General features: G+C 37.0%; 1 protein-coding gene across 3 annotated transcripts in view; it reads left to right on the plus strand.

Annotated features, from left to right (window-relative positions):
- Positions 1 to 23,433, plus strand: part of KLHL3 (kelch like family member 3) — a 177,089-nt gene extending 153,656 nt beyond the window's left edge. For 2 of the 3 annotated variants that reach the window (XM_051978129.1, XM_051978131.1), the window contains 4 exons: positions 9,691 to 9,819; positions 14,079 to 14,219; positions 16,905 to 17,048; positions 18,334 to 23,433. In XM_051978129.1, the coding sequence (XP_051834089.1) occupies positions 9,691 to 9,819; positions 14,079 to 14,219; positions 16,905 to 17,048; positions 18,334 to 18,362 (443 nt within the window). In that variant the 3' untranslated portion in view covers positions 18,363 to 23,433. Of the gene's footprint in view, positions 1 to 5,669; positions 6,549 to 9,690; positions 9,820 to 14,078; positions 14,220 to 16,904; positions 17,049 to 18,333 lie in introns of those variants that run through there. The other variant, XM_051978130.1, reaches the window with a different exon arrangement.
- The last annotated feature ends 528 nt before the right edge of the window (positions 23,434 to 23,961 follow it).

Here is a 23,961-nt window from a genome sequence, read left to right on the forward strand (position 1 = left end):
CCTTCAGGTATTTTTGAGAAAATCCACCAGTTTCCCCAATTTCCTATCTCTTCCTCCCTTTTTTTCTCACAGAAAGGAATTATCAAATAACCATCCCACATATAAATTCCAAGAGTGAATCAAAATTCTTCTACATAACAGTCTAGTACAGTAGGGTTTCCTAAAAATCCCTCAAACATAAAAGCAATAATTACACAGTTTTAACAATTTCCATCCCAAATCTTAAAACACACAGTAATGGATGACCCAGTCAGGGTTTAGCAGTCATTAATCAACCATTTCCAAATTCTCCCTTATCAGTCCAAAGTACATTAGGAGCAGGGGGGGATGGTCTCTCATTCAAAAACTGTTTCTTCATGCTGAGGATAGGCGGTTATTCTCAGTCCAGGGAGGGGGATGGGTGTGGAGTGACATGCTGATAATCAAAACTGATCTAGGCCCTAGATATAGCTGTAATTTGACCAAAATCTAGGGGAAAAATACAAATCTAACAAATAAAGGTTAGAACAGTCTGAGATAGAAAGACTGGTCCACAAAGATTGCTACAAGATGTGGGGAGGCCAAAATAGACTGGCCAGCAGCTTCCTATGTAAGGAGACATGCTTGTTTCACAGGATAGGCAAGTAGCTGTTAGCTATAGCCCAATTTAAAAAAAAAACAAAACAGCAGTTAGGTTTCATAGACATTGCACTAATCGTCCTTTCATTATTTAGAAACTTTTTAAAAATTTGAATATCTACAGACACAAATATCCAGTAACAGATAAATGACCAGGCTAAATACTTATTTGCCAAAGTATTTAGGATATAATGATTACATATAACCAGATTGGAAACAGCAATGTATGACATAATTGAATTGCATTAACAATTTCTATTGACCATTGCTCTGATTATAGAAATCAGTCACAAGAGGAAAAAATTCAGGGATATGATTATAACAATATAAGCAATCAAAACTGATCCCTAAGCTCATACAGGATAAAATAGCCTTAACCCAGTTTTACTCCAGATAATTATTCCAATGAAGCTTTAAAACTCCCAAATAATATTAACTACAAGCCCAAGAAATTTTACCTCTAATAACAAATCCCATTAACCAAAGTTTCAGATAAATCCCAAACAGGTATTTACCATGACCTTATATTGAAAACAATAAGAAATTTGTCTCAGTAAATTCACAACTTAGAACAATTATCTTTCATATCCAAGTAGATGCTTCATAAGTTGAATATTATACAAATCATTTTGCTTTAAAATACCCAATACATAGAAAAAATTCCAAATTGCATATTGCGCATAACAGAAACATTCAAAAGGACAAAAGAAAAAAACCTATTATTTTCAGAGGCCCTTTAAATAACCTCAAGATGACCCAATACAATCAATACAACATATCCAAATACCACATAAAAGGATCTGAAAGATTTTTAAAAGTATTAAATTTTTAGAAATAACCCTACCAAATTATAGAGCACATTTATGACCATATTCCTTAACCAAGGAAATCATTATGTATCTAAAGAAACAAATATTCAGTCAGTTAACTTAAAAGTGAGCCTGTCTTGCAAAATCACTTGCCAGAGCCAAACCTCAGCAGAAAGTGGCTGGAACATACTTAGTGAGAGGGGGGGAGGGATTCTATGTGGCCTTCCTTTTATATCAGGCTTAATTGGGGGAAGGGGATTTCACATGGCCTCTCTTTATCCCTTCTCCTATTCCACTTGGCATTTTTCCTAGCTCCTGACCCATACTCAATATTTCTCCATCCTTCAATTCCCAACCCTATAACCTTTCCAACTAGATGTTCCATTGTTAAAATAGCAGAGAGTAGTGGAGGGGGGAATGAATTTAATCTTCCCCTTTGAAGACAAAAGATCTCATTTCTCCCTGCCCTACCCAACCTCTTTTCCATGTGCAAATTTTCCTAATTGTCTTTCCCCTTCAAAACTTTTAAAATTCACAATACAGTGAATAGCTAAATGACTCCATAAAACAAATCAAATACAGCTTTTTTTTTTTTAAGTTTTTTCTTCAGTATCAAATCTTTCAATATTTAAACAAATTCTAAGATCTTATACTCAAGCTAACCACATCTAGCATGCACAGGCTATAGTAAAACCATTTTGAAACTGCCCAAAAGGATACTTTCTTTTGGGTTTTTTTTTTTCACTTAGGTTTAAACTAGTTCTCCAAAAGCTTTTCCCAGGTGTCAAAGCAATTAGCATAAACTCCTTTGTCCTCCAGAGGCCTTATCTGCCCAGGCCAGCCTAGGCCAGGCTTGAATTTGAATCAGGTAAGGTTTTATTGTTCTTTCCCTTAGAAATCCTACTAGCTAGCTTCAAAAACTAAAATAGCCCAGTTTTTGTTGTTGTTGTTGTTGTTGTTGTTGTTCTTTTATTTACAAATTAGTGCAATAAGTTAAAAAGTTTAAAATCACAAGCAAATTTTATACCAAGCACAGTTGCATCATTGAAATAACCAATTACCAAACTTCTTAATCATTGTTCTTAAAATTTAACAGAGTTTTAAATTAACAAAACAGACATCACACAGAATACAAAACACAAATCATACAGACATATACTGCACAGTTACAACATTAAATAAAACATTTAACACATACAACCAGATAGTGCCCAAAAAGGTGCTCAGAATCAGATCAGACCAGATCTGTCTTAGAAGACACCCAAAACAGAGGGGGTATCATACAGCATCCTGGAAATGATCCCATTCTCAGAATTTAATGCCCATTGGCATTCTGTTATTCTGAGAATCCAAATGCTAGCACAGATAGATTGAACAGATAAAACAGATTAGATTATGTCCTAAGACATCCACACTTACTCTCCTGTGGCTGAAATGAAGATGGTGTGACTGTGGCTGAAAACTGCTCTCTTCCCTGGAGACTCTGGGAAAAATCCAAAGGCCCAAAGATCCCTACTCTCATATCTTGCTGGGAAGCCTCCAAAATGTAATGCTAGAGAAACTGAGGCAAGATAGAGATTAGAGAGTTTTTAATAATTTATTTGTATTTCTGAGGGGAGGCTTTTATGTCTAAAGCATCTAGCAGGTAATGTGTGCTTCCCATGAAGTATATACATATACATGTGGCTCCAAGCTACCAAGGGATAGATTGAGGCAGGGGCAGAGTTAGAGCACTGAAGTCGGGAATGGACTATCAATCCAATTCTGATAGGGTGGGGGGTAGGATCATAAATTTTTGATGACTTAGGAGGAGTTAGGGGCCAGGGAGTCTGAACACCCCCTTATCTTAAGTTTACACATTTACAATTTATAACTTTAGATTAACTAGCCCTGAGTTATATCAATCCTAATGAACCGGAAGGGGAGTTGCAACTAAGAGGATTGAGTTAGAACAATTAAGGGAAACTGAGGCAGAACAATTTAGGGAAACTGAAAACAATGAGCAAAACTGAGGTAGAATAATCAAAGGAAATTGTGGCACAACAATTGCTAAATTCTCCCTAGTAGAAATGTGTTCTCTTCTGCTGCAGAGGGTTAAAACTGACTCCAGAGGAGCCATGCAACTTGCTTCAAGTCATATAGTAAATTGGTCTAGTTCAATATTTTGTCATCTCAGAATGCTATGATACCCTAGGATCTCTCTTTCTTTAAGAAATAAGCTTTCTTTTTAAAATGACTGTCGTTATATATAAGTATAATATAGTATAAATGACATCTCTAATACACGGTATTTATATCATTACTATTTCCATGGGTAGCATGTCTCTTATTAAACTTAACTCTAGACACATATTTAATTTGGTCTTTAAGTTTCTGGATAATCTTGTAGATTAAATCCACAACTGTTTAATATCCAGAGTAATTAATAAATTAAGGAATTAAGTTTCCATTTATCTTTCATTATTAATTTCAACCATTAGTATTCATATGGGTGTGAATTTATTAATGTGATTCCAGAAAGCAGAACTGACTAAAGTTACAGAGAGCCAAGTATTAACTCAATAAAGTGTAGACTTTCCTTTTGAATAATCAGAGCTGTCCAGTAATGGGATTGGGCTGCTCCACTAGGTAATAAAATAATAAGGATAACTGGCATTTATCTAGGAATATTTAGGAATGTTGTAAACTTTTTAGAGTGCTTCACATGGGTTTGTCATCTCATTGAAGATTCATGATAATTAGGTAAGGTTTGTTCTATGAGTTTCCCTATTTATAGATGAGGAAACTGAGATTCAAAAAGACTGAGTGATGGTCACATAGAGCTATTAAGTAGCAGAATCAGTATTAGAATCAAGATATTTTTGACTCCACTATCACATGTTGAACTGTTCAACCAAAGACTGGATGATGAGCATCTATCAGGTATAACATTCTAAATATTATTGAATCTGAATGAGTATGAGGTGCAGGAGTGTTAAAGATATGAATATGATAGTTCCTGTCCTTAAGTTTATTAAAATCAAATGTTGAGGTAGAGAGTGAATCCTAAAAATAGAATATCACAAAGGAAGCAAAACATGCTAAACAAGATTAGAAGAGGAAGAGAACACAAGTCTTTGAAAGATTAGAGAAGTTTCCATAGAAGACATAGAAAATGCATAGGACTTTGGGCAGCTAGGACAATGGAAAGAGCACCAGTCCTGGAGTCAGGAGGGCCTGAGTTCAAATTCCAATGGACAAGTCATTTAACTCTGATTGCCTCTAAATGAAATAAAATGCCTAGAACTTAAAAAAAAAACAACAAAAAACATGAATTCGATTATTTCTTAACTATCACCTTGCATAAACCACCATTTTTTTCTGGGCCTTAATTTTCTTATCTATAAAATAAATAATAAATAATACTTGATAAAATAGATAATCCTTTAATTACCTCATCTAGTTATTTTTGGAAAATTTTTTGTAAGTCTTAAAGTTCCATAACAATGTGAACTATCAATTATTATCATTATTTCATTTGTTTCTTAGATGATGGATAGAATTTTTACAGGGAAGTTAGTTCATTTATTCATTTATGCATACTTCAACATTTATTGAATGTCTACTCTGTGCAAAGTACTATGCTAATTCTGTAGAAGATACAGTTGATGGAACACATTTCTCTTCCCAAAGAGAGTGAGGAACAGGAAGAAGTCATTTCATGTGAAGGGAATAAGACTAAGGAAAGACAGAAAAACATGGAGGACTATGGCTAGTTTGGCTGGATCTTAGAGTAGTGGGACTTAGGCTGATTAGGATTTACCTTGAAAGTCACAATGAAAAGTTTAAACTTTGTAGTCATAAAGGCAGCGTGTCTCTCTCTCTCTCTCTCTCTCTCCTCTCTCTCTCTCTCTCTCTCTCTTTTGCTCTCTCGCTCTTTCTCATTCTTGCTTGTCTTTCTCTTTTTCTCTTAATTTCTGTCTGTCTCAGTTCTATCTTTCTGTCTCTGGATCTTGTCTGTCTCGGTTTCTAATTTTCTGTCTGATTGTCTGTCTCTGTATCTTTCTGTCTATGACTTCATTTGTCTGTCTCTCTTCCTCTCTTCTGGAGGGATTGGGAACAGTATAACTTATAAAGTTATACTCAGAGGTATGGTAAGCTTTTTCTTCTCAAAACTCTGCCAGGTGATAAAAGTTCAGATCTTTTATTATCTCCAATATAGCCTGGTTAGCTTAGAGGTCTATCTCTCTGCTTGATTCCAAGAGCTCCCTCCGAATGTCGCCAAATCCAAAGGTTTTGTCCTTCAGCCTCTGCCTCTGCTTTCTTCAGCCTCCAGCCCAGCTCCACTCTTCATGTCATTCCGGTGAAATCTGTCAAAGTGCTCTCTGTCTGCACCAGAGTTGCTCCTCTCCACTCCAGCTGAACTCTCTTCTGCCACCAGCCAGCCAAGTGGAAAATATATTCTCTCTTGCCTCGCCTCGGAGAGAGGGCTTCTAGTGTAATTCCGCTGAAATCTCCCCGAGAGCCTCTGTTTCTTTTATACAAGAGAGAGGAATTGTGGGATACGAGAGAGAGGGATTATGGGTTTTCTCCCATAGTGCTCTCTGGCCCAAAGAGCTTCAAGGGAGGTGTGAATTCACAAAGTTATAAAGTTTACTTTGTGAACCCCCAATACTTGTGAACTCCAATGAGTAAAGGTGCAAACACAAGCATTGTACTAATTAGTTCTACTTAGTACCTGTTTCAGGTTCTGCCCAAAACATCTTCTTGTAAGATTAGATCAACTCTAATGAGTTAGCAGTTTGTAAGGATTCCAACACAGAGGTAGGGAAAACAGTTACAGTCTATAACAATTCAATTTGAGAAATAACATGAAAAAGAATGTAGTTCCTTTCCTGTTAATAGAAAGGCCTCCTACCCTCATCATGTGGTACTGTGATCTTATGATATTGAATTATATAATTTTCTCTTTAGAAATAAATTTTCCTTTTTTAAAAAAATGTTATATTGATGCCTTTTATTGCATTGGTGTTATTTTCCAGTACCCCTCATCCTCCACTCTACCTTCAGTGAAGCAATCCCTTGTAACAAATTATAACTCCTCATCTGGAAGACATGGTTGCACTAGATACTTCTGAGTACTTTTCCTGCCTGTGGTCTTATGAAATAAGACCAACAGAGTGGTCGTGTGTGGCAATATATGAAGCTCACTTTTCACCTGTATTTTGCCCTCCTCTCTGTTGAGAGCAGGAAGATGTTTTTAATTGTTAACTCTCTCAGTCAAGTCAAGATTGGCTATTGCATTGATTTGAGTTCTGATATCTTTTATTATTCTTTTTCTTTACATTAATTTAATCATTATAAAAGTTATTCATTTTTGCTTACATTACTGTGCACTAGTTTATATAACTCTTCCTAGGTAACTGAATTCCTTACATTGATTTTTACATGGAGTCGCCTTATGTTCATTTATCATCAGTTTGTTTAACTGTTTCCCAATTGATGGGCAGCTACTTACAGTTTTTTGATACCACAAAGTGCTGACATAAATATTTTGGTATATATGGGACTTTTTGTCTCTATCTTTGACCTCCTTGGAGTATGTGCTCAGTAGCAAATCACTGAGTCAAAGTAACGAATAATTTAGTAATTTTTCTGGCATTGATCCATCTCAGTCACTTGCAACATAGATAACCTTAGACAAATCATTTAAGGAAACTGAGGAAGTTAAACAACATGGCCCCTGAAGTTTCTTCCATCTCCAAATGTAATAACCTAATTCTTATGTTTTCTAAAATGGTTGAAACAATCCATACCATCATTAATAATGTTTGATGTGCCTTTTTTCACAACCCCTTCAACTTCTGTCTTTTTTTAATCATCTATGTCAGCTTGTTGGATAGAAGGTAAAACTAACAATACGAGAAATGCATACTTCAATTCAGTTTACTCATTTTTCTGGCAATGATCCATCTAGGTCACTTGCAACAGAGATGACCTTAAGGAAACTGATGAAGTTAGACAATATGGCCCCTGAGGTTTCTTCCATCTCCATATTTAATATCCTGTAAGCCTTATGTTTCCAAAATAGTTGAAACAATCTGTACCATGATTAATAATGTTTTTTTCACAGCCTTTCCAACTTCTGTCTTTTTTTAATCATCTAGGTCAGGGTTCTTTTAAATTTACATTACTCTTATTGTCAGTGATTTAGAGAATCTTTAGAAATTTATAATCCTGATACTGACACAAGCTGACAATAAAATTGGTCAGTGCCAGGAATACATTTCTGCTAATGAGGCCAGTCATTTCTTAGACTCATTTTCTTGGTGGAGAGGAATGTGGTATTCCTGGTCCTCTCTCCTGCTCAATGTAAATGTTCTTTTGGTAACCAACTCTATTTTACCACCCTTCTCCCACCCTGTTGTTTTTCCCAAAAATATCCAACAATAGATCAGGAGTTAAACATAGCAAACTGGTTAAGCAGACACAAGTAGAGCTTTGCAGTCACAGCTTTTGCAGGCACATGGAGACATTTTCAGCTGATGTCTGGATAGTTTGTGAAGTTCATTGTTAATAATTTAAAACATTCCATTTGGGGAGATCTCTGTGTGTACCTCCTGCATGTAGAAGAAAGCAATGTCTTTTAATTTGGCACATTTTAAATAAGAAGACAGACTGGGAATAATTTTCTCTCTTCCCATGATCCTAGATTTCAAGCTGGAAGGGAGTGTAGAGGTCAATCTTGTACAACCTCATCATCCTGCAGATGAGGAAGCAAGAAACCTTGAAAAATGAAGTAATTTGCCCAGTCACATGGGCAGTAAGGACCAGAGCTGGGATTTTAAACACATGGAGCTCTTCATTGGTACTCCTTATCACTGAATCATTCTTGATTTGAAGCCTATTTGGATTTAAGCCACCCAGATAGATTAGTGTATCCATTTCCCTTATCTCCAGAAAGCCTCAAAACACCAAAAGCCTTGAGAGACTGATATTTTTCAACCCCAGCAACTCAAAAATACCATCTGCTAAGGCACAGAGGGACTAACAGCTTTATTAGTGGAGGAAACATCAACACAAGAAAATAATCCATCTTTAAAGGAATCCATCTTATAAGGTATAGAGACCAGCTAAGTGATACAATTGATAGAGGCCTTGGCCTGGAGTCAAGAAGATCTGAGAAACTTAATAATTGTATGAATACAATAGTATTAACCTCTGTTTGCCTCAGTTTCTCCAATTGTAAAATGGGGATAATAACAGTGCCTATTTTCTAGATTTGTTGCAAGGATCAAATGATAAATAAATATAAATGTTATTATATTTATAAAGCACTTAGCATTGTACCTGGCTCATAGTGACACTATATAAACATTTATTCTCTTCTTTTGCTAGAGCATAGATGAAGCCAAGGCAGATAAAAAGTTATTTACCTCAGGGTAATGTTGACAGATTTATTGGGACGGCCACCTGAGAATTCCCATAGTCCCAGTAGTAATTGAGAGGTGTGAAGCAGTTTGAATGTTTTAGTTGCTGAAGATTTTAGATCTGGGTCACTCAGTCCTTCACCGCTATTCGGCTCTTAGCTTTGATCATTCAAATGAATATATTTGCTGGACCATGGACATTGATATAATTGAATGAATAAGGGCCAAGGTAGTGGACTTGCCTCCCAGAAATGGGAATATCCTTCAGTCTCTAGTATCTAGGGTTGCCAAGTTGTGCTAAGGGGAAGAAGCCACACCTCCCCTCAAGTAACATATAATCTATTAAAACTGACAAAACAAACACTTGGAATTGACAGAGACTTCTAACTATAATAGCATAACTATATAACATACTAAAACTGACAAAACAAACATTTGCAATTGATAAAGAACTCAATTACAATAATATAAATGTATGTGTGGGAAGGTAGGTCAGGGATTGCATTGATGGGGTGGAAAAATATTTCATCAACTCAGATGGGCATCCTGCAGGAAGAGGATTTTAAGCTAAGATTCTAACAAAAGATAGCAGGGTGTGATGGAAATTAAGAGTTGGTTGTCAGTGGAATATATTTGGCAGAGGTTTTAATAGGGAAATCTTTTCTGCCATGACTTCCTTCTTCCATAACTTCTGGTAGAATATAGAGTTCCTTGAAGGCAGGGACCGTTTTTTCATTGTTATTGTATCTTCAGTGCCAGCACAGTGCTATTTACAGTTTAGGGACTTAATAATGCTTATTGAAGTTACTTCTGAAGTGCCATTTTCATTTGTTTTCTCCCCCATCTCCTGCCAGGAAAGCTGTATGCTGTTGGGGGTTATGATGGGGCTTCCCGCCAGTGCCTCAGTACTGTGGAACAGTACAACCCAGCGACCAATGAATGGACATATGTGGCAGACATGAGCACACGCCGCAGTGGAGCAGGTATCTCTGGGATGAGACAGTTGGGTGTCAAAGCCTTTGAAAGGCAGCCAGGTCATTCTGCCATTCCAAGGTGATGTAGCACCAAGATTTTACAAGCTTGTTCTCTCCATGGGGATCCATTCAGCAGCATGTGAACAAAAGGTCCCCAAGCTAAGGATTCAACAAGTCATGAACATTAGTAGAATGAGGATAGAGAATTGAGAGTGAAGGATAATGCAGAGTTGAATTTGTTTCATTTTTCTTTTTGCATTTTATCCTCTTCTACAGCCTTGTGAGATAGACATGGTGGGCCTGCTCTCCCTATTTTGTAGATGTTTCTCTAACCTTCTTTCTCCATAATGATGGGCCATATGCTTCTCATTTAAGGATGAAAGAGATGTTCAGGGAATCTAATTGTGATGATTGGCCATTAAATGGAATTTTTTTTTTGGCCACAGCAACTTCAGAAATATGTATGATGGAAGGGTGGTAGTCTATGCCAGTAAGTTAAATACAAAAGATCTGCAATTTTATCTACTCTATACCAGTAGAGTGGATAAAATTGCAGATCTTTTGTATTTAACATATTTTATAGAGGAAAGAACTGAACCCTGGCAAATATTTAGCAGGATTAAAGGTCATGCTATTGAGATAAATCTCTCTCCCTTTGGGGGTGGGCTCATTCTTCATGGACAGCTTCTCCTTTGCTTCTCATGGGAAGTATAGAAATTGTGTCAGTCTGTCTAGGACTCTCCAGAGAGTGTGGTACACTTGTCCACCTGTACTATTTTTCTACTCATCTCTCACAAGATCATAGAAAAATGCTTGAGTTGTCAGCTTCCATTGGCTGCTGGCCCCAGGGTCAATGTGTGGGAAAGGAGTGGGAGAAGATACTCTCTGTCCTCCTACTCAGGGAAGAAATCAGATTCTTTGTTACTGAAATTCTTGGTGATGTACAGGGATGTTCTGATTAGCATCCTGTTCTTAGTGAATTCTTCCCAGATGTCTGATCATAAACAAACTGGGTTCTATGAAACATGCTCACATAGACAGCCTGTTTTTCAGGGTACAGAAATAAATATTCTTGTTCTGTTCTGTTTGTGAAGAGGTGGAGTTTATAGTATATGTGTAGTATATGGTAAATTGCAATCTCTCTCCAAATTGGGTTGAACATCTCCAACAAGTTATTTAAAAAAAAAAAAAAAAAAAAAAAAAAACAACTTGTGAAACTCATTAGAGGCAGACTACACAGAGGGAGACAGCTTGATTCATTGCCTTTTGGGTCAGCCACAGAGTTTGGAAAACCTGGGTTCAAGGCCTGTAAACAATTTGCAGATTAGTTACTAATCTGCTTTGATGGAACAAGCTTAAAATCACAAGTCTGGACCAAAAAAAAAAAAAAAAAAAAAACTGGAAGGGGAGGAGAAAATGCACAGTATGAATCCCATAGAAGTTATTAAAAAGCTGTGCTCAGAATGTTATTTTTAGAGAGTTAGCATTCCTCTTGAGATTTGAAGTTGGGCGCTTTGAGTGGAAATACCTTTGACATCCATGAAAAGAAAAAGCCATTGGAATAATTCCATTAAGAAAACCCCAAACAACTTATTTTATTACCTGAATAACCTCTGTTGTGATTCTGAAGTGCTGGAGAAAAGTCTTAAAAATTTGGTTCTGTAGTACCATCTTAGCAGAGTAGAGGAGCGTTCTTTGATACAGAGAGAATGCTGTGTCTATTACATGTGGTAATTTGGAAGAAAGCCTGGCTTCTGTGGGATATATCTTAATTCCTGGTTAGACAACCCTATGTATTTTGAACCTGATTATCCCACATCTAATTTTGTATCTTAGTGAATGAGACATTTGCCAGAGTTCTGTTGGACTCTTCTTGGCCCCCACATGAGTAAATTTTTTTCAGCAAGTTCTCCTGGGAAAGAATCCATACAGGTCACTCTATGGTGAAAACTGAATATTAACATTTATATTGCCAATTTCCAATGGGCATTATAGGAAAATGCTTTCTAAAATTTAATATATTACAGAAATGTCAACTGTATGAGCTGGTATGTAAGCTAATTTGGAATTTTCAGTGAAGAAATTCAAGTTTGACCCTTGTTGGAGGACCTACCTTTAAATACTGTTTTTTGCCATTTACTTGTGTAAATCTATCTTGCCTGTGAAATTCACTTAACTTCTTGGAACTTCAGTTTCCTCATTTCACTGCATAGCTGAACTCTTGTAATAGGTCTCCTTTCTTGAAATTTCTTTCTTTTACATTATATCCTCCATATCACTACTAAAATGATTTTCCTAAAGCAGAGGCTTATCTCACACTATTACTAAATTCCAATGATTTTCTATTGTGGCAAAGATAAGACTTAAGGTTCTGTTTGGTCTTGAAAGCTCTTTCTTATCTGGCCTTAATCTGCCTTTCCATTTTTGTTATAATTGCTCCCTTCCTGTACTGCTCAAGGGCTTTCTTGCAGTTTCTCACATATGACATTTTATCTTGCATCTACTCACTTTTCTACTGTCTAGAATATCTGGAATGCATTAATTCTGGTGTTTCTTCTACATGAAATATTTCTTAATTCCAGCTGCTAGTAACTCTATCTAATTTACTCTTCCCATGAAATTATTTACTCTTTGAATTTATTTTGCATGTCATCCTTGTGTATATGTTTTCTTTCCCTCTTATAGCTAGCTTCTATATAGCCCTTTAAAGTTTGCAAAGCATTTTACATGTGTTAACTCATTTGAGCCTCATGAAAATCCTGTGAGGTAGATACTGTTATTCTGTTTTTACACTTGAGGGAACTGAAGCAGAGTTTAAATGACTTGCCAAAGGGTTCAAGCCTGGGTTTGAACTCAGGTCTTCCTGAGCCATCTAGCTGTGTTAAAAGATTTTAGAATCCTTTCTGCAGAAATGCACAACTTCCCTATGGTATTATTATACTTGTATATATGTTGATGCATGAGGCACTAGTCTCAAATTCCAATTCATTACCATTATTTTAGAACCCAGTACTTCCAAAAATTGAAAGAAAGGTTGAGTCACAGGTACATCTTGTTCTCTCTCCTATGGTAGGTAGTGCTATTTTAATTCAGGAATAGAGAGTCTCTAGAATTTAACATACTAGCCCTGGGAAAATCCTTATGAAATCCCAGAAAACTCAATAATTTTTGATCCAGGAAATCACACTTTGGACTAAGAAGTGCTCCGAGCAGTAATCATAGAACAACCAACAATGAAAATACTAGTAGTGAATTTCCAGTATTGTGTGCCTTAGTGGGGAGAAAGGCAGCTTCTGAAGGCAGTAGACTTTGGATCCTTACATTCCAATAGGATTTGCTTCTTAAGTGACTGTTCATTCAGCTATCACAGGAAAGAGTTATCTAGTAAAAAATCAAATACAATAATCACGATGGAAGCCACTAGTATTTTTGGTAGTAGCTCTCTCTCTAGTGGCCATTTCGGGTAACTGCAATTTGGACTAGAGTCAAACTACATGTGGCCCTGGGATTTTCGTCACAAGTTAGAGTAAGTTCTGGGCTCTCATTTTACACAGATGGATGAAGTGATCCATAGATAATTTGTGGCAAAAGGTACTTTTTCACTTTTGTCCCTTGCACGTAAAACTAGCACATAGTATTATGATCATTAAATGCTTGAATTAAATTGATTCAGGTCTTCTTCTGCTCTTTGTACTTTCATTTAGATTTTGTTGTGGATTACATCATTTTTTTCTCTGATAAAACTTCAATCTAGTTTGCCATTGTGTCATGGAAGAAATGCTGGGTTATTGAAAGCCAAGTCAGTAGAACTTTATTCTCTAGAAGCTCCTACTAAAGTGAGCAGGCCAAATCTTATGACACTCTCTAATCTGTTACTAGACTAACCTAGTTAATGTCAAAGAGACTCAGTAGGTTTTTGATGAAGTGACAATTTTCCAGCCACAGTAGATTCCCAAAAACTGTCTGCTAAACTTTAACAGAGTTACTGTCTATTATCAATGAAATGACAAACCCATTTCAAGAAAATCATGGCTCTTTGAAATTGGATTTATTGCATTGGATTTTTCTTTTTCCGACCATTCTAAGTGTGCATAATGATATTTCACCAGATACTAATAAATGAAAATAGTTCAGTTTCAGTCCAATACTTTGAATGATCATTTCTGGCTACTTCTGCTTAGAGCAGAGAAAAATAAATGACATGATACTTCTTCAGAAGCAGAAAAAACTGTCCAGGCTTTGGACAATACCTGTGTGCTCTCTTTCAGGGGTTGGGGTACTCAGTGGGCAGCTGTATGCCACAGGTGGGCATGATGGACCCTTGGTGAGGAAGAGTGTAGAGGTTTATGATCCTGGGACAAATACCTGGAAGCAAGTTGCTGATATGAACATGTGTCGGCGAAATGCAGGTAATAGTGTTTCTCTTTCCCATTCCATTTTGTGTGTAGTAAGTTTCTTTCCTTAGGAAGTGCTGCCTCCCAGGGGTGTGAGAAAGGGTAATGGATATCATGTACTCCAGAAGGATTAGGGAATCGTTTATTCCTGTTAATTTATAGAAGAGGAAGATGACTTGCTCAGTGTTACATTAATAATTAGAACTGAATTCAGATATTCCAACTTCCATTCACCTTCAGTGTTCTTGTGCCAAGAATATCCTTGTGAGAAAACTGTTTTAAGAAGTTGGAATTTGAACAGAATTTCTTTGACTTCAAATCCAGTGCTCAGTACCAAAATCTGGAGTTGAAATTGTTTGTTAAAAAATTGTCTGTTTGACAAATACAGGTGACTAAAGAGAATATTTCATCCCCAGTAATCAAGTCTGTGTTTTCTGTTGTGCACTGAGCAACACCAGACTCACAAAATAAATATCTTTTAAGTTTGCAGGACCTAGACCATATTCTTTGCCTAGGGATCTATTTTGACAGCATGAGACATCTTGGGAGGTTTATAATCCCTTTATTTAAATTTTTTTTCAATTCCATGTAAACAAGAAGCTTTTTTTTTTTTTAAATTGAGTTCCAAAGTCTCTCCTTCTTTTCCTCCCTCCTTGAGAAGGCAAACAAAAAATAATATAATTCCCTATATTAATTGATATAGATCATACATGTGCAATCCTGCAAAACAGTTCCATATTAGCCATATTGCAAAAGAAATCACAGACCAAAAAAGCCAAGAATAATAAAGTAAATAAAATATGCACTTCAATTTATATCCCGACTGTATCAGTTCCTTTTCTGGAAGTAGATGCTATGTTCATAATTTTTATTTTTTAATATGAGGCAGAAAAAGGTGAAAAGGCTAGCTTTCAGAGGGTATAAGACTATATCTATGTAGCCCATTTCCCTCTCCCCACTCATAGAGTTAGTACCCTGGACTAGACCTTTTATCATGTATCCTCTGAACTATTGTAATAGACTCCTAATTGGTTTCTGTGCTTTTATTCTCTCTCCTTTTCAATTCATCTTCCATATGACTTCCAAAATAATCTTCCTAAAGCATAGGCCTGATCATGTTTCAAATCCTTATGTGGTTTGCCATTATTTCTGTGATTCAGTGCAAATTCTTTGTTTGGTCTGCTATAAACTCTACAGATTAATCCCAAGCTTCTAAATTTCTCTCTTGCTCTAGTTAATGTCAGAGGCTGGAAATGACCCTAGGTCTTCTCAGCTCCAAGTCCAGTTGGCCTTCTACTGTGCTATGCTACTCTTCACAAGGTCTCAATCCATCTGTGCTCTCATCCCGTGTGTCTTGTCCATAACTTCTATGAATCTTTTGTGCTCACATCCTTCACCTTGCTCTGGAGGATTCACTTGATGTTCTGAAAGTTTTCTTCTGATTATTTTGATATTTCATGAATGCCAGTGTAATGAGTCTTTGGTGTATGATCTTTAGTGGCCAGTAGGATTTGGAAGTCCAGAAGACTTGGATTCAAGACCTGCCTTTGACATGGAAAATCATTTAATCTCTCAATGACAAGTCTCTAAGACTAGAAGTGATAGAAGAAATGGATAGAGCCTCTAGACCAAAACAAAATCTCAAAGAAAAATTATAGCACTCAGGCTGTTTATTAACTTTGATCCTTTTATTTCTTATTCTGACCAACCCCTTTTTCTAGTCCTATTCATCCTTAATTATGTCATTCATACTATTTCTTGCATTCACATTATGCACTTGTTAAGACCATGTAAGATTCCATGACACATGCATCCAAGAAGGTAGCTTTGTTCAGTAATCCATTGAGTGTCACCATCCATCAAAGTGCTATTGAAGGTGTTATGTGATATGTTTTACACAAAGTTCAGAAAGAAGAATAATTCCCTATGAATGGAGATGGATCCTGTGGATGGATGACACTGTGTAGTCCCAAATCACTATATCTCTTTCACTCTCCAAATGTATTAGTTATATCTCCCAACCCTGGTCACCTGATAATCACCTATGTTTGTCTTCTGTGTTGTCTTCAAAGGCATTGAATGGGACAGAACAGTACAAAAGTCCTGGGATATGCCACCGGGGACTGCCGGTTAGTTTAATTCATCACTTCTCATCTGGCATTTCCCAACTAGCTATTCAAGCCCATATATTGTAATTGGATCTATTCACAAGGGTATCATAGGAGATTTTGTAAATGGCCTTATTAAAATTATTATGCTCTGTGTTATGGCTCTCCCCTCATCCACAATATCTTGCAACAGATAAAAGACTGTATTTAGGTGTTAGGGAGATATGGATTCTAGTCCCATTTCTAATATATAGCTCTGTTCCTTCTCTGAGCCTCAGTTTGCTCATCTACAAACTGGGAGTAATTTCCAGGGATGGAGGGATGGAAATGAAGGAGAAATTTCTGTAGTTACACATATTTTAATGGTGATTTCTAGGAAGCTACTAATGAGCCATATTGTGGGTACATGATTGAGGTCATAGAGAGATTTTGCCTTCTAGAAAAGTCCCATATCTCAAAGAGTTGCTGTGAAAATCAAATGATTTTCACAAATATTTTACAAACAGTATATATAATAATAATATACAAGCTGTATGAGCTGTTATTAGTGCCTGCCTGTAGTGCCTTGTCGGGGCTTATGTTTGACTTGCAGGTGTGTGTGCAGTTAATGGGCTCTTGTATGTGGTGGGAGGTGATGATGGTTCCTGCAATCTTGCATCTGTGGAGTACTATAATCCTGTCAGTGACAAGTGGACGCTGCTGCCCACAAACATGAGCACAGGCAGAAGTTATGCAGGTCAGTGAAGCTTCTCTTTTTCCTGTATCTTCATGGATTTGTAAGCATAGGGAATGGAATCTTTTTGGCTCAGGCAGGCCATTAGGTATGGACTGAGTATTTACTCAGTTGGGCTGTGTGCCAAGCACTTTGGAAAATCTTTAAAAAAGAAAAAGCAATGGTGTACACTTATATAACATTTATACTTTCTGAGATACATTTTTCGAGTTTTTTTTTTAATTTTTCCAAATACATGCAGAGATAATTTTCAACATTCATCTTTGCAAAATGTTGTATTCCAAATTTTTCTCCTTCTCTTCCCCACCTTCTCTAGATAGCAAGCAATCTGATAGAGGATAAACATGTGTAATTCTTCTAAACATTTACATATTCAGATCAAAATGGGGAAACATGAGAAAGAAAGAAAACAAACAGGCAAGCAAACAACAACAAAAAGGTGAAAATACTATGCATCCACATTCAGTCTTTTGAAATTGGCCTGAATCATCACCACATTGTTGAAGAGAGCCAACTCCATCATAGTTGACCATCACATAATCTTGTTATTACTGTGTATAATGTTCTCTTGGTTCTTTTGAGACACATTTAAATTTTAAAATTATGTTTTTCTATCACTTTCATTTCCAAATACTTTTTCAATGCTCTGTCTCAAGAGAGCTATGTCTTATAATAAAGAATTAAAAAAAAAAAAAACCAGAAGAGGTGGCTTATAGTTTCAAGAGATGAGAGCATTCAGAGTGTAACTCATCCAAAGATGCTTCCCACTGGGGGCAACTAGGTGGCACAGTGGATAAAGCACTGGCCCAGGAGATAGGAGGATCAGAGTTCAAATCTGGTCTCACACTTAATAGGTCTGTGATCTTGGACTAGTCAGTTAATCTTGATTGTCTTTTTTTTTTTTTTTTTTTTAAAGGTTATTTTTCCACTGATTGGCATTTAGTGTGGCTGATATGTTGTGTGGGATAAGGACCTCTCCTCACAGGCCTGTGTTCAAGTTCTGCCTTTGACACTTACTGATTATAAGACCCTGAGTGTCACTCCATTTAGTGCCCCTTGCAATTCTATAAGATTATAAGTGGCAGAATCACTCACTACATCTGCACTGTTAGCGGGAAGTTCCTCATCATTAGTTTCCTATCCTAATAAAATCACAGATTGTGTTAAAAAAATGCCAATTTGGGCTGTGTTTGAGGCATATGGTCACTGGGATAGATGATAACTATGGTAGCTGTGTAAATTAACACAGGAAATGTTAAGATTCTATATTTTTTTACTCCCACAATAGGTGTTGCTGTGATTCATAAGCCATTATGACAAAAATTCACCCTGCCAAGAAGTGGAGGACAGGAGGAAATGCTGCTTGGGTTTCATAACACTGTGGATCAGAACTGATTTGTTCCAGTTTGTCACAATGTCATATTCCATGGGACAAGAAATCATGACAAGAGCTAAGCCTCTGCTCTGGCTTGGCTGTGAGTAGTGACACAGTGTGAGAATACCTTCTCCCTTCTGCCCCACTTATCCTATCAAACCCATCCTCCACCTCACCTCATGTGCATTTTTCCCCATTTTGTGCAATGAACCGTCCCCTGCCCCTACCCCACAAGTGGCCTCTAAATAGGGGCCTACTGTGTTTTTCATATTTTCACAATGACACTGGAGAAACTGTAATTCTTCTGTGTAAAACACCATGCTTTATAACAAGGTAGGTGGGTAGAAAGTCTACTGAATTTCTTTACTACTGATGTTGCAAATATGCTAAAACTCAAGGGATAGAAAATGCCTGCTCTGGACTCATTCTATTGGTTCAGTTGGAAGTGACCCCAATAATCTGAAGAAATCTTCTTCTAGAGACAGAATCAGGTGATCACTTGTCTCCCGAGGAAAACTGAGGAAATGGAAAGCTTCGTTGCCTTTGTCACCTGAGGACCAGGCAGAGTTCTAGTGACTGTGTATATGTACATTACTTACCTACTGTAAATTTATTCTATAGAAGAACCGTGTCATTTTGGGAGCTGGATTGTGCTCTTTCTTTGCTAGTCAGTATGATTATGTTCACAAACCACACCTCAAAAGAGCACCAAAGGCACCCTAGGAGGGGTCTTCCATGTCTAAGAAGCCCCCATATCAATGCTGGAAACTCCTAGAGCAATGCTGCCTCAATATCTTGGTTTTTTCTTACTTCTTTTAAAAGGAAAACACATATAACTACATCTGACCATACAAATTGGCCTCTTGCCTTCTTGGGGGTTTCCTAATACCCATGAAAAGATGGTAGAAAATGGTGTGACCTCATCCACAGAGCTAGCTTTCATGACTATCTAAAACCATGAAGGTGTATTTCATCCCTGAGTGCCTAACATGGTGCTATAAGGAGCCTGCTATCTGACTGGTGCTGCTACTCTGTAAAATCTCCAGGCTGTGGATTGTGACTCCAGCTGGAGTCAAATCCAGATCTAGATTTACAGTGCCTCTGTATACATATACTATAGCTGTAGGTCTAGATCCCCGGGGGACACTAGTTGAGGAACCTTCTCTAATCTATGACTAGTCACCTTCCACAGGGGCTCCCCAGCTTGGCTGACACCAAAAATCTCAGGAGGCAGACTCTGACATTGGGTTCTCTGACAGCTTTTGGAAGTTTCTGGGGGTTTTAGGTTTTGGGGATTGCACATGGGTCACTTCCACCAGGATAAGTAGCTCTTTAAAATATTTCTCAGGAAAGAAACTGACAGGCACCCAGTCTTTGTCCATTATGACTTCAGAGACAAAAGGGAGTCTCCACTGGGTATCAGAAGAAGGTGGGCAATTTCAGGCTAATTATCCTACTCAGGTTCAGCCCTTGGTGAATTGTGACACTGATGAAGTTGGGTCTTAACTCCTTTCCACATTTCTGTGCCTCCTTTCCTCTCCCCACTCAAGCTTCCATTGCTTCCTGAACTTCCTCTTAAATAGAAGAGTCAGAGGTGTTGGGGTCTTTATAGAGTGATTTTTCCTGAGGCGCTGGCACTTTAAGAGAGGTAATGCTTAACCCCAAGGAATAAATCACTAATGGTTGAATTTTAGGCATCAATTAGAGAGGTTCTTTTATGTGGTCTTCTAAATCCCTCATATCACATCAAAAGAAACAGCTGCCTAACTTTATCTACACATAAAGCCAGCCTCATGCCAGCATTTGGCTTTTTTCTTGCAGAGTCTTTGGAGCCCCGTGATATTTCAGGGTGATCAATAGGCCCAAAAGACTTGGTATAGCCATAGTTATTTAAAAAAAAAAAAACAAGCAACAAAAAAGTAATAATCCAGATACTGCTGAAAGTACTGTGTATGGATGTTTAAAAATTCTGGGATCACACTAGTCAGTCACTTAATATTAAGCACTTAATATGTATACCAACAGCCTCAGAGAGGACCTCATATATTGCTTCCTGCCAGTTGCATCAGACCTCCTGATGCTGATCATAGTTTCTTGGAAACAAAATAGCAACTCCCTAGGGCATGTATGATTTACCCATAATTCTTGCCAACCGCACTGCAAAGCCTCAAATATCTGGCCATACTGTTTAGGAGACAAATGTCCATATTACAAGAAAAATCAAAATATGTTGGGTGCTCCAGTAGGTAAGACTGGTGTTCTTGACATCTCGGCTTAAGTTGTTGAGGAATTAATTGAATGAAGGAGTTGTTTGCAAAAGGTGCTCCCCTCCCTTGCTTAGAGCACCATTCTTTTGTCTTAAATGGGTGAATGGCATTAAAATACAAATTCCAAATCTTTATTTAAAAGGATTTAAGGTAAATTCCATTTCTAGGTCATCTATCCTTAAAGAAGTCTGCTTGCTAAAGCAAACCATTGCTATTTTCTGATTTTTGGATTTTGCTTTTAATTCTGCTTTCTAGGATTCCTTTGTACCAAGGAGCACTGCCCCTGTTTATCTGTGGGGTCAGATGGGGATATCTGTGGAATTATGTCATTTCATCTCCATGTGTGTTTCTGTGGGGGCTAGAACTGGTATGTCATCACCTAGAGATGGTCTGCTAGTAAGTGCAGTCAGGTGAGAATCAACTCTATAGGAAATCTATGGATCAGGAATTTTATGTCAGTATCAATGCACCAGCACAGTAGACATCTCAGGCAGTTAACACAGGCTTGTGAAAGCTAAAACCCTTTCAGGATGGGGTAGCACCCCCCAGAGAGTATAATACTACAAAACTGTTGGCAACAAACAAATGGAATTGAAACCCAAAACGCAAAGAAAATCATTACATAATGGGCACGTGACTTAAAACTTGCTCAGATGCTGACTGGAAAGTAGACACTGACTGGAAAGTACTGACACTGAATTCCACTTTGAATTCCAATTGTCTTTCTCATTAGTGGCCAGTGGTATCTCTCCTTTGACTAAAAAGTTGCAGTGTTAAGTCAAGCAACATGACCTCCTTTTCTGCTATGCAATGTGAACACCTAATAAGTTCCATGACAGGCCAGTTGCAGTATCCCCCTCCCCACATTGTTTTCTTTAATATTTGTTGTGTAATGTTTGTACATTTCTGAGCCAGATCCTTTTAAAAGATTGCCTTTTTATAGAATTAAAGCTATAGCTTTTGGGGATAAATTTTAATGTAGATATTTTTATAAGATAATTTTAAAGATTTTTTGAATCACTTTTTATTGGCTTTGTGGTTGAAAATTGTCATTCCTTGTGTGACTCATGTCTCGACCCTGCTTATCCCTATAACCATTATCCCCTGTGTTTTCAAAGCAGAAAATAATATCAGATTCAATTCTGGTATATAACCCTCTTCCCCATCCTTTTTCTGTTGTGCTTTTTCTTATGGAACATTAAAGGGCCACTTCTTAGTTGGGAAAAAAAATAATGAGCTATATATAGATTCTTGTATTCCTAAGAAAGCTTTTGATACTAACACAAAACTTTAAAATTCAGTTTTCATCATTTACATTTCCTATTTACTTTTATGCAACCAGTCTGCTTTCTGTGGGTCTTGAAATACCACTTGTCCATTTTCCAGTTGGTTCCATTGCTGCATAATCCAGCAGTGTTAATGTGATTATGTTTGGAAGAGGGGTCTTGCCTTCTAAAGCCAAATTCTAACAGACTTTCCTGATTTTTTTCTTGAATTCAGACACTAAAAGTAGAAGACTTTGCTATCAGAAAGTGTCCATTTGGGACAGATCTGGTTATAAAGAATACTTTCCCTGTCCCTAGCAAAGATGGTTCTATCATATTCTCTACAAATTAAAGTATTTTGTATTTTGCGGACACACAAATCAAACCTTACAAGCTTTGCTTCTTGTATGTTTAATGACATTTCTTAAGTACTGTATTCCTAAGACTTCTGTAAGGATCATTTGTAGTTTTAATAGGGCAGTGTCTTCTTGGTTTTAGTTTCTCTTTCTTGCTTTCTGATTACACAACTCTGATTCCCTCCTCTCCCCACATAAGTGATACAAGTCATATCAGAGAATCTACTCTACTTTCCATTTGTAACTTATAAACTAGATTTGGGAGGTAGATTGAACTTGTTTTCAGTTAGATGTCATTCTTAGGTTTTGCTACTGATTGAAGAAGGAAGAAGTTTTGACCTCATTGTCCCCTGATACCATGAGGTTGGAATATTTTTTCTTGGGTTTGCACTATTAAGAGATATAATCCATAATATTCTACAATGTTATGTCTACTAAAATAAGTGGGTATGCTATCTCCAAGACCAGCTTTTCTTTAGAAATGGAAGAAGATTCTCCTATAGGAGGCAATAGTAGGCCAATCATACCATTTAATCTATCATCCTAGGTCCATTTTTGGGGACACCAAAAAGGTCCTCTCAAAGTCTGGATCTGGGGAGTTGAGATGGCAGTTTTGGCATTCAATAATGCATTGGAAATGGCCTGACTTCTTGCCATTGGTGATAAAATTATAGTTTTATTCTCCTTTTCAGTGACAATAAGGTTCCACCATTAAATTTATTGCTTAGTTTGTATAGTTTTCATATGTATACTATGTGTAAAATACTTTCTTTTAAAAATGAATTAAGATGGTAAAGTGTGTTTGTGTATATGAATGTGTGAGTGTATGCACATGTGTTCACAAGGCTGCTTAGCCCTTGTGATTTCCTACAGAAGCTTTTGGTGAAATCTGATTAACCATGCAGATTATAGCATATTGAGTGGGCAAGGTCTTTGATCTCTTTTTTCTTTGTGGTTGTGATACACCAAATGTTTTGTAAGAGAAAATTTTTAAGAAGTATGCTCAATTTCAGTGACAACTGAAGATACAGTTTCCAAAATATATGATTTTAATAGGAATTGTGTTCTAATTTCCAACATTTCATGTCTCTTTATAAAATAAAGAATAAAAACTGTGCAATTAAAGCAATTCTCAGTATTTCCTTTGGACAGACTGGCACCATGCATAATTCTTTCCTACCCCAGTTATGAAAGCTACAGGCCCGCTAAACTCTTTGTCTTTTTGTTATTTATTCTCTATCATAGTATCAATGCTAGAAGCACCAAGTTGTGGCCCTTTTCTCCCCTGAGGGTCTCCATGATATATAGAAGACTGGAAAAGGTTGAAAGCAATTGTTAGAAGAGGACAGCAAAGGGACCTCAGGGAAATAGAAGAGCCAAGTTTTATAACAGGGCAAAATATATTTTCAGTTCATGGCATCATTCATTCAACAAACATTTACTGAGTGGTTGCCATTAGCTGGGCCTTGTACTTGCTGCTATGGGAGACAAAAAGTAAGTCATGATCTTTGTTCTCAAGGAACTGAAGAGAAGAAACAATACATGTACCCAGATAACTACCTACAATAGAAGGTCATCAGTGATCAACAAAGTACTCAAGGTTCAGAGGAGAGAAAATGTTAGATAAAAGTTTTATGGAGAAGATATCAATGA

Source organism: Antechinus flavipes, chromosome 2, assembly GCF_016432865.1.
Source record: "Antechinus flavipes isolate AdamAnt ecotype Samford, QLD, Australia chromosome 2, AdamAnt_v2, whole genome shotgun sequence".
In the NCBI taxonomy this organism is placed as follows: Eukaryota; Metazoa; Chordata; class Mammalia; order Dasyuromorphia; family Dasyuridae; genus Antechinus; species Antechinus flavipes.